The sequence below is a fragment of the Trichoplax adhaerens genome, genomic scaffold, assembly GCF_000150275.1.
Source record: "Trichoplax adhaerens TRIADscaffold_4 genomic scaffold, whole genome shotgun sequence".
NCBI lineage: Eukaryota > Metazoa > Placozoa > Uniplacotomia > Trichoplacea > Trichoplacidae > Trichoplax > Trichoplax adhaerens.
In genome coordinates this window covers 770,193-787,265 of record NW_002060946.1, presented here as the reverse complement: position 1 = coordinate 787,265, position 17,073 = coordinate 770,193, and the positions used below count along the sequence as shown (strand labels likewise).

General features: G+C 30.5%; 2 protein-coding genes across 2 annotated transcripts; both read left to right on the top strand.

Annotated features, from left to right (window-relative positions):
- Positions 1-1,663: 1,663 nt before the first annotated feature.
- Positions 1,664-6,369, top strand: TRIADDRAFT_23825 (uncharacterized protein; the record flags this gene model as incomplete). The annotated part of the gene is made up of 9 exons (XM_002111770.1): positions 1,664-1,741; positions 2,179-2,267; positions 3,524-3,740; positions 3,893-4,036; positions 4,313-4,447; positions 4,937-5,038; positions 5,305-5,472; positions 6,062-6,143; positions 6,260-6,369. The coding sequence occupies 9 exons, from the start codon at positions 1,664-1,666 to the stop codon at positions 6,367-6,369; spliced, it is 1,125 nt and encodes a 374-aa protein (XP_002111806.1).
- Positions 6,370-10,584: 4,215 nt separating this feature from the next.
- On the top strand, positions 10,585-14,567 carry TRIADDRAFT_55204 (uncharacterized protein; the record flags this gene model as incomplete). The annotated part of the gene is made up of 11 exons (XM_002111769.1): positions 10,585-10,830; positions 11,303-11,391; positions 11,483-11,616; positions 12,051-12,190; positions 12,295-12,429; positions 13,022-13,117; positions 13,289-13,456; positions 13,604-13,682; positions 13,755-13,856; positions 14,063-14,113; positions 14,290-14,567. 11 exons carry the CDS (start codon positions 10,585-10,587, stop codon positions 14,565-14,567), a joined length of 1,518 nt encoding a protein of 505 aa, XP_002111805.1.
- Positions 14,568-17,073: the final 2,506 nt, after the last annotated feature.

Below are 17,073 nucleotides of genomic sequence, written 5' to 3'. Positions count from 1 at the left end.
TTCAGCTTATTAAATTTTATAAACATTGTACATGTTAAAGATTATAATATTTTTTATCAATTTCAGCATTTTCGTAATTTGGCAAAAAGTGACGCCGAAGTCTGGGATGCAAACGAAACGAATAATACAGATCATGCAAACCAAAATGATTTTTCGTAGCTTTTACCAACTTATAGTGTCTAGTCTATAAATATAGGTCAGGACTTTTAAGCACGAATAGTGAATTTGATATCAGAACTGATATTTTATTTGCATTGGTTCGCACTCTTTGACCTTTAGATTTATGTATTATTGCTTGTATTTATATAGTTCAATCTAACTTAAATTGCTGAAAGTATGTACAAGATATTTTAATAGGCAGTGAATGCTCCTTTTTAGTTATGGCTGTCCAATTTCATAATATATACATAAAGATTGACTATTCGTAGGTACTTTGATAGCATTCTATGTGAAGCAATGCTAAATAGCTAGCATAAATCAGCTGTTTAAAACAACGTTTTACATTTAATATTATCTTCTTATCTACTTTACATTATTTCGTTTAGTAGCTAAGTCTGCTTCTTATTCAGATGATGCTGAAGAAAATTAGTATGCAATTCCATTAGAAACTTGTGTATCATACTCGTATATGAACTAAAATGGATACTGCAATTAACAGTTTATCCATGTTTAGGTTGATGCTATTTTCAATTTCTTGCTACTTAATATGATATTCATAGCTAAAGTGCATATAATACTTACATTTTAAAACAAGAAATGATTATATTCTCTGCTAAATTACTAAGAAATAAAGTGGAGTTACAGAAATTTTAAAAATGTATCACACCTGACAATTGTCACTGACACTGAATAGGATCAAGATTCCGAATTTCAGAGAAAATCTCCTTTTTAATTGTAAGATTTACAGTTTACGATACACTTGAGATTCTCTGCTGTATCACTACTTAGTTATTCGATCACGTTAGTCTATTAGTCTATCTTGAGAAGGGAAAGGGAAAAATTTTATTTCTCTAACACAGATTAGGATCTTAAAATAAGAGTGATTTTAATTTAGGAAGCTATCTTGCTATACGTTTGCAATCAGTGATGTTTTTGATATTACGTAATGCTATGTCAAGTTCAGTATTTTTTAGTTGAATCAATTTCCTAATCCATGTTGATTTTTATTAGATCACCTTCTCTAAATATAAATTAAATATGAAAGAATTGATTGTATTCAATAAATAGATTTATAAAAAACATATGCTTTGCTATACAAAACATTTCAATATTGAACTTTGAGAATGACTTATGGATATTCAATAATTAAGGTAGTGTTGGTTTATGCATTCAAGAAATACCAATGTCAAAACTTAATAGTTTAGATATTAAGTTAAATTTAGCCACTTTACGCGGCGCGGCATATGTTGTGTAATTTATAACTAATCATTCAAACAGTCAGACAGAGAAATCAGGAAAATCATTCAAGATGGCTGCTAGGAAAAGGACTTCCAATTCAATATTTTTATCCTTACTACTTTTGCAATTCATTTTCTTGACCAATGCGAGTTATCTTCGTACGCTATTTGATGAAATAGACGATAGTAATCCATCCTTAATCCGTATACCGTTAAAACGATCAAATCATTTACAGTCTTCTGCCAATGGAAACTTAAATAATAGAATGTTTAAGGATCCCATGACAGGAACACCCGGTAATGGTTACGTAGTTCATGTTTGGCTAGGTTCACCACCTCAAAAAGTAAGTGATTTAATTTTTCTACTACTGAGCAATAGAGGATCATCTGTAGTTTATAAATATTCATATTTAAAGAATAAATCATCAACTTTAACTTTAGTTCGATCTACTCTATTAATTTTCTATTACAACAAGTAAGAAATTTTGATTAGATCAAGGAACGTTATTATGGAATACATTGGCTAATTTGAACGTAATAAACCTCCTCTATAAGCGATTTGTTAACCTTTAATATGAATAAGGAAATTTGATTAGATCATAGAGTAAAGTAGTAGCAATAAGAGTAATATGATTCTAGATTGAGTATAAAAAAACTTACTGATAATAATTAATTTCTTACCAATTTGTTTTGCAATTTTATTATTTATACACTTACAATCCAGTTTATGGCTTTTATTTCATGAGAATACTCAAATCCTTTTATTTCTACTTTATTTCAGCTAGGGGTCATTGTCGACACTGGTAGTAGTAATTTCGCTGTGGCTGCAGCTCCTAATCCTGCGATAAGACGATTTTTCCAATTCCAAAGGTAGTTCAATCTGTTATATTCAATTTCTAACTCATGCGAGTATACTGTATGGTAAGCATCCCATTCATATCTGTTAGTAAGGAATTCTATTCCTGGTTACAATTGTAAATTGCGATAAAATGACTTAGTAATTATATAGAACAATAATTTAGTGCAATAATGTCTTCCTTTCATTCTAGAAGTACGATAAAATAGCAATGATATCTATCATTATTTTATAAATTTACTTGTATGCAATTAGCTATAATCTTATTTGTATACTTAAACATGCTAATATAAGTTGAAGATTTTAAAATATGTAGAATTGTTTCATCTTAAAACGACTTTTCGTTATCGGTAAGGATGCATGATATAAGTAGTAAGATAGTAAATTCCTTCTCTACTATAATACGATGATTTTATCAATCATTTACATAATACACCCTATATTAAATCAATCATTTCATACATTTAAGCTAAAATCTTACGAATCCAGTTTACATTACCATAATTTTATATAATACAAATTATCGACATTTTAAAATTACTTTCTAAGATAAAATTATTTTAGTAACTAAATACAGTAAGGTTCTTCATTCCATCTCAACTATGGACATTAATAATTATAGCTGCCCTTCATTCATAAGAATTACTAATACATTTTAGGTTACTGTCTTATACATCTAGTTCATATTAGTGTAAGTATAAAATATCAAAAGAATTACTGAACTACCGTACATTCTAATATTAAATGACTCTAATTATCGTACGCATTGACAATTGAAATCCATCAGATTCTTCATTCTTCCCTATTACGAACAGTAATAGTATCCAACGTAGATTTATCTACAAAATAAGAACCACAAATCCATTTGTAGTATGATATTAACCGTCATTTATTTATGCCTTCCTAAGCCATATATAGTTTGACTACTATTTAATGTATTACTGTTTCAGTCACATAATATACAACATAATATACATCTAGAATGTACAGTTCAACTTAGCTATCTTTTTTAGCCAAGGATTTCACTCGATTTTAAATGTGATAAAATTGAATTTTTATATGAACTATTCTGATTATTAAATGGAATCGTGATATTATGGATTTCCTTTACATTCCTAAAATAAAGAATGCAGTAGTACAACATAAACATTACAGTTTAAAGCTATAGCACCTAAACTAATAAATTAAATACTTATTAATAACGTTAATCTTCTGATTTATGCACACAAATGAAATCCATAATAACCAATACTCATCTTGTGGCATAAAGATCGTCGACTTTTGTAAATTTACATCGAACCTTCGCGGTACGTTATGCTCGAGGTTATTGGGATGGAGAACTTGTATCTGACATCTTAAGACTAGGCGTTGGAATTAATGGATCAGCACGTGTTCAGTTTGCAGCAATTTATAGATCTGGCAGATTTTTTGTACCCTACTCCAATTGGCAAGGCATACTTGGCATGGCATATCCATCTATTGCTATGGTAGACTAAAAGTTTATTGTTATCATTTTATTACTATTATCAACAAATCTTCTGTATACATGTGCTACTATCTATTTATATTGATATCATTCGTAGCCATTTGATCTTAATCAATGCCATTTCCTGTTTTGTTAATAACTTGGTCATCTTAGCCCCCCTATCACCCAGTCGAACCAGTCTTTAACCAACTTGTTCGTGAAACTGGTATACGAGATATTTTTACTTTAACATTATGTGGACCAATCGTACAGTCTCAAAATTATCATTTACATGACGTCGACTTGGGAGGAATGATGGTAAATAAAGATATGAGTATAATTTAAATTGCTATAGCCTCTATTATAATGTTAATCCTATTTTAAGTTAAGATGGTATTTCAATAATTAGTATTTCAAATGGAGATATGTATTTTATCCTATTCTACATCGCCTGAAATACGAGATAGTCTCTTTAATGAATAAATTATTTCTTAATACCTTAAGATATAGCTTTCTCAAATAATACTAGGTTAACTACTGAGCTATCCTTCTGAATTGATGATATATTACTTTCTATATTCTGTACAAAAATAGACTTTTGGTGGAATTGATCATAGCTTATTTACTGGACCAATCTTTTACACTCCCATCATTAGGAAATGGTACTATCAAGTTGCATTAACTGGTATTGCCATTGGTGGCAGAAGTTTAGGGTTTAGCTGTGACGAGGTAAAGGTGTTAGGAATAAGAGTCACAACCCCGAGCTTAGAGTATTAAATTAATAATAATTTTGATAGAAGTAATCTCTTTCATAGACAGAATTACATTAAATGTTGAGCTAATAATTATAAATACCTAAATGATTTCATACCATAAAATATGATATTTTCTAATATCCGTACCATGTATTCTAATGTCTAAAGTTAAGATATTAAAATTACAAGGTACTTGTAATTAAATTATATCGAATCCTTTTTTGATTCTTTAAACAATTCATTAATTACCCTAGCCTATAATATGACTAATTCCGTCAGTACATAATACAGGAGGGTATAGACATAAATTCATAATCATTCCTAATTTTATTTACCTAATACTAGATCGACAGTAAAAAAACTTGATTAGTTGCATTATATCCTAACAAACATTGGTTATAGTCTAGTCTATGCAAACACAATAGTACTAATTTTTATTTTCTTAATACCATTATCGTTTCAGTACAATCAATATAAAACCATCGTGGACAGTGGTACGACTAATTTTCGAGTTCCAGAATCAATATTTAACAGGATTATTGCTTTTGCTCGTTCAATGACATCAGTAAGCCTAAAATTGCACTAATGTATATTCCTATACTGTATAGAACTTGTACGGTGGTCAACGTCGTATTAAAAATTTCTAGTATTTATTGTAATCAAGAATAAGTTGCTCAATGAAATTTAAATACTATAGGGTTATGTTATGTTAATAAATATACGTTATAGATAATCTTTACTAGATAACATAACATTTAAATAATACTAAACTAGACAAGAGAAAATCTACTAAGAAGCGCCGATGTATTTTATTTACTCCAAACATAACAGGTTCAGGTACCGAATGGATTTTGGGAAGGAAGGGAAGCTTTATGCTGGGAAGCTAATAATGCACAATGGAATGGTTTTCCCTACTTGGAGATTGCATTGGATTTATCCGATGTTAATAAGACAAATAAGCAAGAACACGGACAATTTACACTTATGATTCCTCCTCAGGTAATTACCATACTCAACCGTGCAAAAGAATTTTTGATACTACATCCCTAATTTAACTTTGCAGAAATTACTCTTAATATTTAATAGCTATTCTAAGTATAAGCAATACTAAAGTTTTGACATAAAGTCACTTAATGGCTAAGTTTAGTCATCGAAAATACGTAAATAAGCTAATTAAGTGAAATTTAAGTCTGCCTATTTTCATAGTCAAAGTTCCAACAGTAATCTTAAATTGTAGTATACAGTATAGTGGCGAAATGACATTACAATTAGTCTTAAATCAACAAGAATATTTCAATATTAACCATATCACTTTTAAATGTATAGATTTTATTCAAGTTGTGATTTACCTTACTTTAAAATAAAAAAATCCCTCTGATTAGATCATTCATGACATTAAATTGCGGGTGTACAGGAAAATATTGGTGCGCCGTATTTAAATATTAGATAATAATGTTAATAAGACAATCTATCCATCTTTTGTACTAACGATATAATAGAAATTTCACTAATTCATGTTGAAATATGATAGCAAGTGGGTGTTTATGTCAATAATTTCACGATATCATATTCTTGATACGATTTACAGCAATATTTACGATTAGCTGAACATGTTACCGTTCATAATAGTCCATGCTATGGTTTCGGAGTTGAACGATCTCAAGGTTCCGGTAAGTTCTTAATTTCTAATTTAAATGAGTTAAAGTATTAAAGAATCTCAATAAGCTCTACACATAATATCGCAAGGAAAGGGTATATTAACATTTTGCTATCCTAAAATCAATAGGTATCATTCTTGGTGATGTAATTATGGAAGGCTTTACTGTTATGTTTGATCGGGAAAATACTCGTGTCGGTTTTGCAGCTTCTAAATGTGCTAGTAAGTTATTTTTATAATCAAAGATAGAGGAATCATATATCGATAATTATTCATCAATAGATGATGATAATGGTAATTTTTTTTATTCTCTGTTGCTTATTGCCATATTTTGTGTTGCAAATGAATATATGCACAGTACAAAATTATCAGGTTAAACCCGTCGTTCTTGGACCACAAATAAGAGGTAACAACCCTTTAAATTTATAAAGTAACATTAACTTTATGATTTTATTCTTACGATCTACTCACGACATCTTGTAAGAAATAGATTAATTATCGATAACTAAGTTAAATAAAGTAACATATATATATACGATCTTGGTATTTTAGTCCAGGAATCGATAATAGTGCTATCCATGCAGACTAATGGCGACAATACTGCATAAATTTTTCAAGTTATTAGTAACTATTTCATAATGTTGCTAATTTCTTTCAATCTGTTTTAAATATTTATCGTCTTATCATGGTATAAGTGCAAGAATTTATTACTATATCTGTTCGCTCACTAGTATCATACTTCACAAGTGGTTGCTATACTGATATATTTATCAACACGGCGTTACTTATAACTTTTGATTACTCGATACGAGTGCATACAGCACGCTGCATCTGCTTTATACTATATAGGGAATTAAAGTTAACTTACTGTATCTATTAGAAATGTTAGATGGATACAAGTAAGATTCTAAAAGGCTTTATTGCACGATTGTTATTAATATGAATCTCAATAGTTGATATTGATGAAGAGATAATTATCAAAAATCTTAATCAAATACAATCTTGGATATATTTAAGCCATTAAATCACCCAAGGCAGTTAATAATCTCAAGTGTCTTTCATATATTTTATAACTTCGATGATTTTATAGGTAACAATTCCTGCGATGTAACTGGAACGTCCAATGTCAGTCCAGTGGCTATCGTTATAGGTAGTGTGGGTGCCGCTATATTTGTAATTGGCTTCTTTATGGTGATGGTTGTCCATCTTAAGGTTCAATCTGGAAGGAATGATATGCCCTATGCCGATCCACAAGAAGTTCAGGAATCGAAACAACTACAACCAAATTCATCATCGGCTTACTATGATCGTCCACCTCCTAATCCTGCAGGTAGCGCTTACAGCAACAGTGAAGCTGCTGGATCCTATCCATATCGATATCAAGCCCCACCAGGAAATCCTCCTGAATATGCTGAAACCGAATAATTACAATATTCTTCAAGATATCTATAGCCTTAGATTGTCGGTCAAGTAATGTAAAATGATAGTCTTACTTATATGTATCGAGAGAATAATTCGAACGTGTATTCATCAACGGTGAAAGGGAGAAAGAAAATGGTTATTACATTAGCTCATTCTTTGAGCAAGATATATCAATTATGATTTAATCTTAATGGCTTCGATAAAAAATTATATATTTCGCTCTTAGCAAATAGAAATTAAAGGTTAGTCTTTATACATTACATAAATATTCCATCCAAGCCAACAAATATTGCTATAAGCTAACAAATCTTTATTATATTATAAATGATTTGGTAAGATAGAGCTGCTGATTACTATATAGTAATTCGTATCTATTTGCGACATATCATCAGTGAGTTCTGCTTTGATGATAAATAATTTTAATATCCCTCTGATGCTTCATATCAGTAACATATAAATGTTTCCAAAATTCCGGCCCGTAACAGCAGAGGTTTCAATTATCTATAGTTTAGTTTGCTGATAGTAAATAATATATACATATATACATTAATTTAGTATTTGTGATTGATTTAATTTTCTTTTATATCAGCTTTATCAAAGTGGAATGCGTAAATGACTATGATTAAATACTCATACTTAAATTGTGTTTAAAGATTCCAAACTTATAACGTAAATTTTATGATCTCTCTATATATCTATAATGCTCAGCTATAATAAAATACAATACCTATGATTTCAAAATATTTGTATGTCAAGATTTTAAATTTATGTGCCTATCTAGATCTCTACCTAAATTTGGGGCTATGCAATACTTATATATGCATGTACAGTTACAAATGTAAACAGGTGCTCTGATCTATATTTAAATACATGTATGTGTGTGCAAATTTTATATTACGCATCCTACATCTCTAGTACTACAAATATATAGTAGCGCGATATTTCTGGCGTGTAAAAAATTGTGATAAATAATAGCAATTGCTATTTAATGAATATTCCTCTATATTGTACAGCGCTCTACAGTAGTTGCGCATGATTGATATAGTAGCTATTATAAATTCCACTTTTCTACTTTTAGATATCATAACAACTATAGTAATTCTATCTATCACGGGGTTGTATCGATACATTTTGGAGTGTTTGTCTTGCATATGGGCATGTCAAATAGTCAATATTGCCAATTTCGTTTGGACTTTCGTGCGGTACAGTATAGCAGAGGCCACAATTGCGTTCTACAGGCTGGTAGGTTTTAATTTTATTAGTTATCATCATTAATGCTTCATACTACCAATCTCACCTATAATTATTGCACAATACATCAGACTTAGCCATCATATTCATGATGCAATAGTACCTCCGTATTTTAGCCTTTAGTCATTAATATATCAGATGATTTGGGTCACTCAATCACCTGTGATAGAAAATTGACCGTATCAATCACGTCGTAATTCATTAATGCCTCTGCCCTTCAATATTACTCATAAGCATGACAGCATTAGATAGTTACCGTTGTTAAGTAATTTATAATTTCTATTACAAGACGGCAAGACAATTACCGCTATAATATCTACGAATCTAACGAGATGTAACAAATTTGAGAATATTTTTATCAATAGGTAATCAGATAACTTTCTTAACTATCTAATCATAAGACAGACTGTATTACGATATCGCAACAATAATATTTAGATAGTACAATTACGGAATGACTTTTGTATGGTATTCGCGATATAATCTTTATAGATAGATAGATAAACTTTAAATAAGCAATCTTATCTATGATATTATACACATCTGTGTAGACAGCGGGTAGCCTTTCATAATGTTATCGAAGTAACATTATCTAATATTTACCCTTCTAAATCAGGAATTAGTAAGCAATTTAATAAAGTTTGGGCTTCACAATTTAGCCTGAAGAGAGGCACGTGCTGACCGTGACCTACTGTCGATGAAAAAGTATCTATATTTCGTATCAGACGGCAAATAAGATGTGATTAGCACTATGGGCGCGAAATACGGTATCATGAGCAGGGTCTGGTATACTACTGTAGCTCATACAATATTTGAACGGTAGAGCATATCCTAACCATATTTCATAACTTTTGCCATCCTCCAAGGAATCATTGGAATATTTAATTGCATTGTCTAAAAATCAATTTATATTTAAATTTTCAGTAAATACAAACCTTATGGTTTACGAATTCTTATAATATAATGATAGCAATCTTTATGACGTAGCGTTTTGTCTTAAAGTGAAGTAATATGAAATTTTCATCGTATTAAAATCATTAATAAGATTAATTTAAAGAATTAATCTAGGCCGTTTAGAAATCGAGTTAACGATCAATTTTATCGTAATCTTATTATTTCAAACTGTTTCCGTTGTATCTTAATAGAATGAAATAGATCGGTAATAAAATTAACCTTTTCCCTACTAAGACTGGTACCCTCCTAATCTATCGTTACAAAGTATTATCTGATTGAAGCACTCACTAATCCTTAGGTGATTTTGACGGTTATGCACTTGTGACCCTTTCATTTATCTATTTTAATTGAACAGCCATTACAAATAACGGTTTCTTAATTTAGGTAATTGGTATGCAGTTCACCAGGTGATTATTGTTGGATCGTTATATATCCATCCATTGAGACTGGATACGATAAAAATGAGCAAACTATTGTGATTAGGTGGTATCCATCCATACAATAAGGAAAAAACTATACCACAGTTATTCATATCGATTTTTATTACAAGAGAAATTTTCCATTTACGGTACGGTAAATCTTTGATTTATACTGGTTCATCATTCATTAAATCAAATATTTAACAGTTCGTAAAACGGTTTAGAAGTTACCAAAATATACCCCTTCCAATAGCTTGCCTTTGTCACTAGCCTTGATAGAGTAATCATATTTTTTTGCACATTTTTAATCAATCTGTAGTAAACGTAAATCGTTCAGTGATGTAGCAGTACAACCTACTATAATTCTACAATCTACTGTAATTCTAAAATTCTGAACTTTTCTAGAAAATGAATATTGTTTGGCGATTTATTCTCAATATCTTGGCTTTTATGATGGTAGCTGGTGATATACCTTTCGATAAGATTGATAAATCCGTCAAGATTCATAAGTACTCGTTGTATCGGGTGCACAAATGGAAAGAAAATAACTTTCAAAATGCCCCATCCGAACTTTCTACCCGAATAGACAGAATGCGCGGCTTTCCAGACATTGGTTATGCTATCCATATTACTGTTGGCACTCCAGGACAACAAGTAAAGTCCAATTAGATCTTCTGATAGAGAAAGAAGAAACAAACTTTTAATTTCTGCCTTTCGACTTTATCTTCTATTCTGTGAAAGTTTTATTTTTCTATTAAATCTTGTATAAATTTTAGTATACTGTAAAGTAGTCTTTCTACTTGATGAAAATTATTTTTTCAAATTACTGAATTAGAGTAAAAATATTAACCAGCCTATAACCTTTAGTTATAATCCTCGCTCATATTTTCTAATTCATTAAAATTTAATTCGTAGTTTAACTTCAATCCATTTTAGCTTTAAACTTCTTTTTACCTAGAAACAAAACTGTCTTTTACCTCCATTAAAATATCAACCAACTAAAATTCTTATCCTTACTCTTATTTCTTTATTTCTTTAAAGTTTTATCGATTTTATATTAAATAAGGATTATTTTTTACGTGGCTTGAACCCGATTAAATCATCCATTACTTTTGCATCAATATAGTTTAACGCCCTTGTCGATACAGGTAGTAGCAATTTCGCCATAGCAGCATCTCCTAATGCTGGTGTTCCTTCCTACTATCATTCTCGCAGGTATTGCTATGACTTTAATAGGCTAATATCATCCAATACTCTTTTGTATCAATAAATTAATAGGATCGATAATATTTTTCATCTATTCTAGATCGTCAACATTTCAAAATAGATCTCAGCAAGTTACAGTCCAGTATGGAAAAGGAACTTGGACTGGTGACCTCATGTCTGATATTGTCCATCTAGACGTTGGATTTAATCGTGCTATACGACAAGATTTTTCAGGTATTATTTATTCCTATCAATTTTTTCCATCAAGTGATGTATGGCAAAGCATTATTGGTATGGGTTATTCATCAATTGAAATGGTAAATGCAATAATATTTTTCTTTATTAATATCTAACGTAATATTCAGTAATGGTAACATCATACAGTCCGCTCGTTCTTCGATGCTAGCTCTCTTGCTACTATAAGTATATTACCGCCGCATCATCATTTTACGCATGAATTTATAACAAACTATGATAGATAGTCTCAAATGATCCACTATAAGAGAATCGATGGAGATGAACGTCCTATTTAATCTTTAGCTCTATCAATAGATAGCGTAAAAATGAGTAAAAAAAGTGAATATGTTGAAGTCGTATATCATGAGAATTTTTATACGTAAGTTTTCTCCAGAAAATATCTAATCAAAGTTTATTCTTATAGCCAATAGGGACTCCGACTAAAACCTTCTTTGATCAATTAGTCGATAAAACTGGAATTGCCAATATCTTTTCCTTGACATTATATGGTCCAGTTCTAAGCAAAGGGTTATCTTGGACTTCAAAGGATAGTAACTATGGCGGTGAAATGGTATCCACGATTGCTTGATTATAAATTCTATCGTTTTGAAACCTGAATCGTTGGGATCAGCGGTTTTTAAAACACTGATCCATTCTAATCTTGTACTCTTTTAGACTTTTGGTGGCATTGATCGTACACTGTTTTTAGGTCATGTTTACTACACACCAGTTATCAAGAAATGGTATTATGAAGTCAAGCTATTAAATATATCTGTGGATGGAAAACCAATAACAATGTGTTGTCATGGGGTAATTTTGCTTTAAAATCCAACTAATGATATAGTAGAAACGGCCATTGAAGTTTATTGTGTAATATGACATTTAAAAAACTGGTTTTGCCTACACATCCAGAAAATTAAATATCTTCCCCATTTCGTTAAGAATTTCTATCGTTCTTCAGTAAATATAATTACACTAAATCAATATTGTCAGCTAATACTGTATGAAGGGAAATACTTTTACATTATTCTCGAGGAAATTGGATACATCTTATTTGGATGTATCCTATTTTTTCTGTCAGTAACTGTAATTGTAGTAATCTTAATTTGTGAAGTGTAAAAGAAACAGTTGTACAATACATTATCGTCGAGGAAATTAGGTATATTTTGTTTGAAGATATGGTTCCTTGATTTGTCAAGAAATTTTTTTACCAGTAAATATAGTTGTAGCAAGTCCATTTATGTAACAGTGATAGACAGAGAAAATAGTTGTGTATTTATCCTTATTTGGATTATCCTACTTACTTTAATAAGATACTCTACAATCACCAGTAAAAATAATCTGTGGTAAGTCCAACTTGATCTCTATTTCTTCCTTAATTGCTGTTCTTTCTCAATCCTAGTATGAAAAATATGTCACCTTTGTCGATAGTGGAACTACTGAGATTGTCGTTCCACCTGCTGTTTTCCGGACCATAGTTCACAGTCTTCAGAAATTCGTAAGTTACAGTGAAGTATTTCTGATCAAACTTCTAATCTAAGCTTAAGAAATTGATATGCATGTGAATAAACCGAGTATAACGCCATTAAATATTACTTTATCAAAGAAATGAGAACATCATCGCCGTTTTAATCCATAATGAAATCTCCATTTTCTTTTCATTGGTTAGATTCAAGCACCAAAACTATTCTGGGAAGGAAGAGAAGTAATATGTCCAGCTGGATTAGGAATTGCTTGGTCATCACTACCTATTATAGAATTTACTTTACCCTTAGCTGGAGTAGATGGAGTGTTGGCTTACGAGTCTAGCCGTTTTAATTTAGCTATTTCCCCTCAGGTAAAATTGAATATCGTTAACGCATCAAAAAGTTAGATGATTGTGCTAGACGAATACATGTATAACTTTGCAAATGATTAAAGATAGAAATCACAAATTAAGGCTGATATCACTAAGTTACCGAATGATTTCCATATTTTTGCATAGCAATACATACGTCTGTCGGAGACAGTTCGCAACTTGGGCTTTCCATGTTATACTTTTTCTATTTCCCCTTCCTCTAATGGTAAGACAAAATGATATTGCCTTGATACATTAAGATATCTACATTACATTAATTCTTGGCTTAACTTTCTAGATGCCCCGGTTATAATATTGGGCGATGCACTTATGGAAGGTTATACCGTCGTTTTTGATAGAATAAATAATCAAGTTGGTTTTGCAGTATCTCGTTTTGCAGGTCTGTTAGCTAGTAGCGTATAGACTAATTTGTAAAGAAATTGATTTTACGCAAACCTCATTCTCTTTTCATTTACCTGCTCTATAAGAAGATTTTATTTAAACTTTCTTGCATTCCGAGGATAGATATCTGATGTTATACCGTGTATAGAGTAAGCGAATGGTTTTAATCTGTTAAATTTAACGAAATTTTTATATCATTTCTAGCTAAGAATTTAACAGTCAGTCCAGGGATTAATAGGCTAGAAAGGGTTAAAAGTATGTCATACAGTTAAAACCCCTTACAGAAGTAGTATTTATTTACTACTATATTATTTTCTAGCTTAATAATGAAGCTATAATTCTTTCCTATATATTAAAATTACTATTGCTTTCTAATTCATATATTTTAATTTACCTTTTTCGTCCAATCCATAACGATAAATACGTATTAGATGGTAGCCTTAATATTCAAAATATTTCCTCATCGTCGGAAGATAGCGTGGCTATTGTATCTGTGGTTTTGGCCAGCATTAGTTTATTTATGACTTGTATTAGTATTGGCGTCATGACTTGCATCTACTTTAATCATCATCGAAATAAAAGCAGTAATGACTACCCCTATCGTCAAGTAAGTTCTCCTCACCATCCACCAGCCTACTCTAACGCAGAAGAGCAATATGGTAGCCGTGATAATTCACTTGCTGATAATGGTCCTACAGAATCAGATTAGATTTTAATCATGAACTCAAGAAGGGCTGGAATAATTCTACAATGATTTTTGCGGTCAATTCTATTGTCCTCAGATTTAATATCGAATTAAAGCTTTATTGATGGGTTCTATTTTTCGTGAAAAAGATGATTTTATTGTAGTTATTTGATAGAGATTTAAAGTTCTTTTATCAATTTAATCCACTTAAATTATGTGTAAATACCGTTAGTCATGGCCTTGCGTAACTGTAATTGACCCTTTATTGCTACAATTTTGCATTAATGAAATGCGTTTAAATTCATCCAGTTGGAGAGTCTAGATGTATTTGTAAGGTAATGTTAATAGAGTAGAGAGTGTGTGTAATAAAAGTGTCTCACAATAACTATCTTAGTCAAATGGTATTTTAAAAAGGCTTTTATTATAAGATTTTAGGAATAGTAGAGCAATAATTAATTACTACAAGAATCTAGTTCATAATCTAAAGCATTCCGGGCTCAAAGCGAAGTGGAAGTCTCTTCTCCCTCGTAAGCTCATCTCTACAGTTCTTATATACGAGTACGTTTAGTTAAATCCATTTATGACGACTTGATTAATCTACAATCAGATCTGAGTCATCAAACAAAATACTTTTCTCAAATAGTGCATCATTATTTTCTAGAATCTAAATCATTCTACTTAAGATATCACTACTCTTCTATTAACATCTGGCCCCTTTCTTCGAAGGGCATCTTAACAACTACAGTGTTTCTATCCACACAAATCTTGTACCATAATTAGTCGACTGGCTAATATTAGTCATCAGATACTTCTAATATAGTAGTTAGCAATCATCCAATATTGGCTTCACGATAATATCTATTTAGAGTAACCTAACTATATCAAATATAGCTATTAACACAATCAAATATAGCTATCCTTATAATCAAATATGGTTACATCACTACATTGTGTGCTAAACTAGCATAAGATTCATGGCTAGCCACATATAAAAGCGATAAAGAAATATTAATCAGTATTTTGACATCATATTAATCTTATATGAATTTTTAGAAGGACTTTTAGATCATTGTAAAGCTTGATAGAAGAGAAATACAAGACTCGAATATATTTCTATCGTTTATAGAGATTTACAAAGATAAAAATTTAACGGTAATGTTAAATAAAGAAGGCCGTAAATCACTTCTAAACTATTAAGAAATAACGTAAAATGAATTAGCGTCTCTTAATGTCATCTCAAGATCATAGAAGATTTTGAGTCATAGTAGCTGGATCAATATTTCCCAATATCGAACTTGTGGTATACGCGTATGTAACTTGTGGAAACTTAAATTCCACTTGCTAGATACAATATCTCTAGAATAGATGTTGGTCTATATTTTCGATCTATGCATCCTTCTACGTCTCCAATGCTGCAGTTATGTAGTAGTAAGATATTTTTTCCCATATAGAATGATAATAAATGAAGGATAGCTATTGCAATTTAATGAATTTTACTCTATATTACCCAACTCTCTACATTTTAGCCATCTATTGTTGATGTAGTAGCTATTATGAGCATCATAACCTTGACAGCTCTATTTATCACTCGTTATTCTGATGTATTAGTTAAGAATTTACCGTACACAGGGGTATGTGAATAACTGCTACTGCTAATTTAATTTGGACTTTTATACGGTATAGCAGAAGCAACGATCGTGATACGACATCATTTAACATACATACGTATATCTTTCATAGCATGCATTACGAGCTTATTAAATTCTTTTAGTAATCATACTGGACCGATCAAGAATTCTAAAACATTTTAGGAACATGTATACATAGGAATTGAGGTAATGTGATAAAAAGAAGACATCATCATGAATTTATAAGAAAAATTTTTTAGAAAGGTCTTAGAAACAATACGAAATCGATCTATATTTCTCAATATTATAGCGGTTTGTAGCATAGAAATTTGGGAAGCCTTTAAGCTCTACATACCAGATATGTGATTTTTAAAATACACCATAGATAATATAGTTAAAGCAAATAAATTAGAGGAAACCTTTAAGTTCTGCTCATCAGATAACGTACAAGATCTATAGAATATACTATCGAAATTATAGCTACTATATTTATACGTTAGATTAAATGAAATTTTCATAGCTTTCAACCATCTGGGCTAATTAATTTAATTTGTAATGATACTGATAAATGGAGTAAACAACAAAAAATCACAAATTCCATTAAAATGATGAAAATGAATGAAAATGATGACCATGGGAGCTCTCTAATGTTCTGTTTCATAAATGTAATATAATTACCTTTCTGATAATACTAATTAATAACGTAATATAGTAGAGAGACGTAAAGAAAAGTTTTATTTAAAAAGCTTTCGTCCAGAACATAGCCCATCGCTTCTTCCTAAGTTTATTTGTTCAGCTAGTGTCTATTTTCAACGTGCTATAACCTCGATTAAGCACTGACTAGATCAATAAAAAGATTCATGAATTAGCAATATTCAAAATTATAAGTTATGAATAAAACA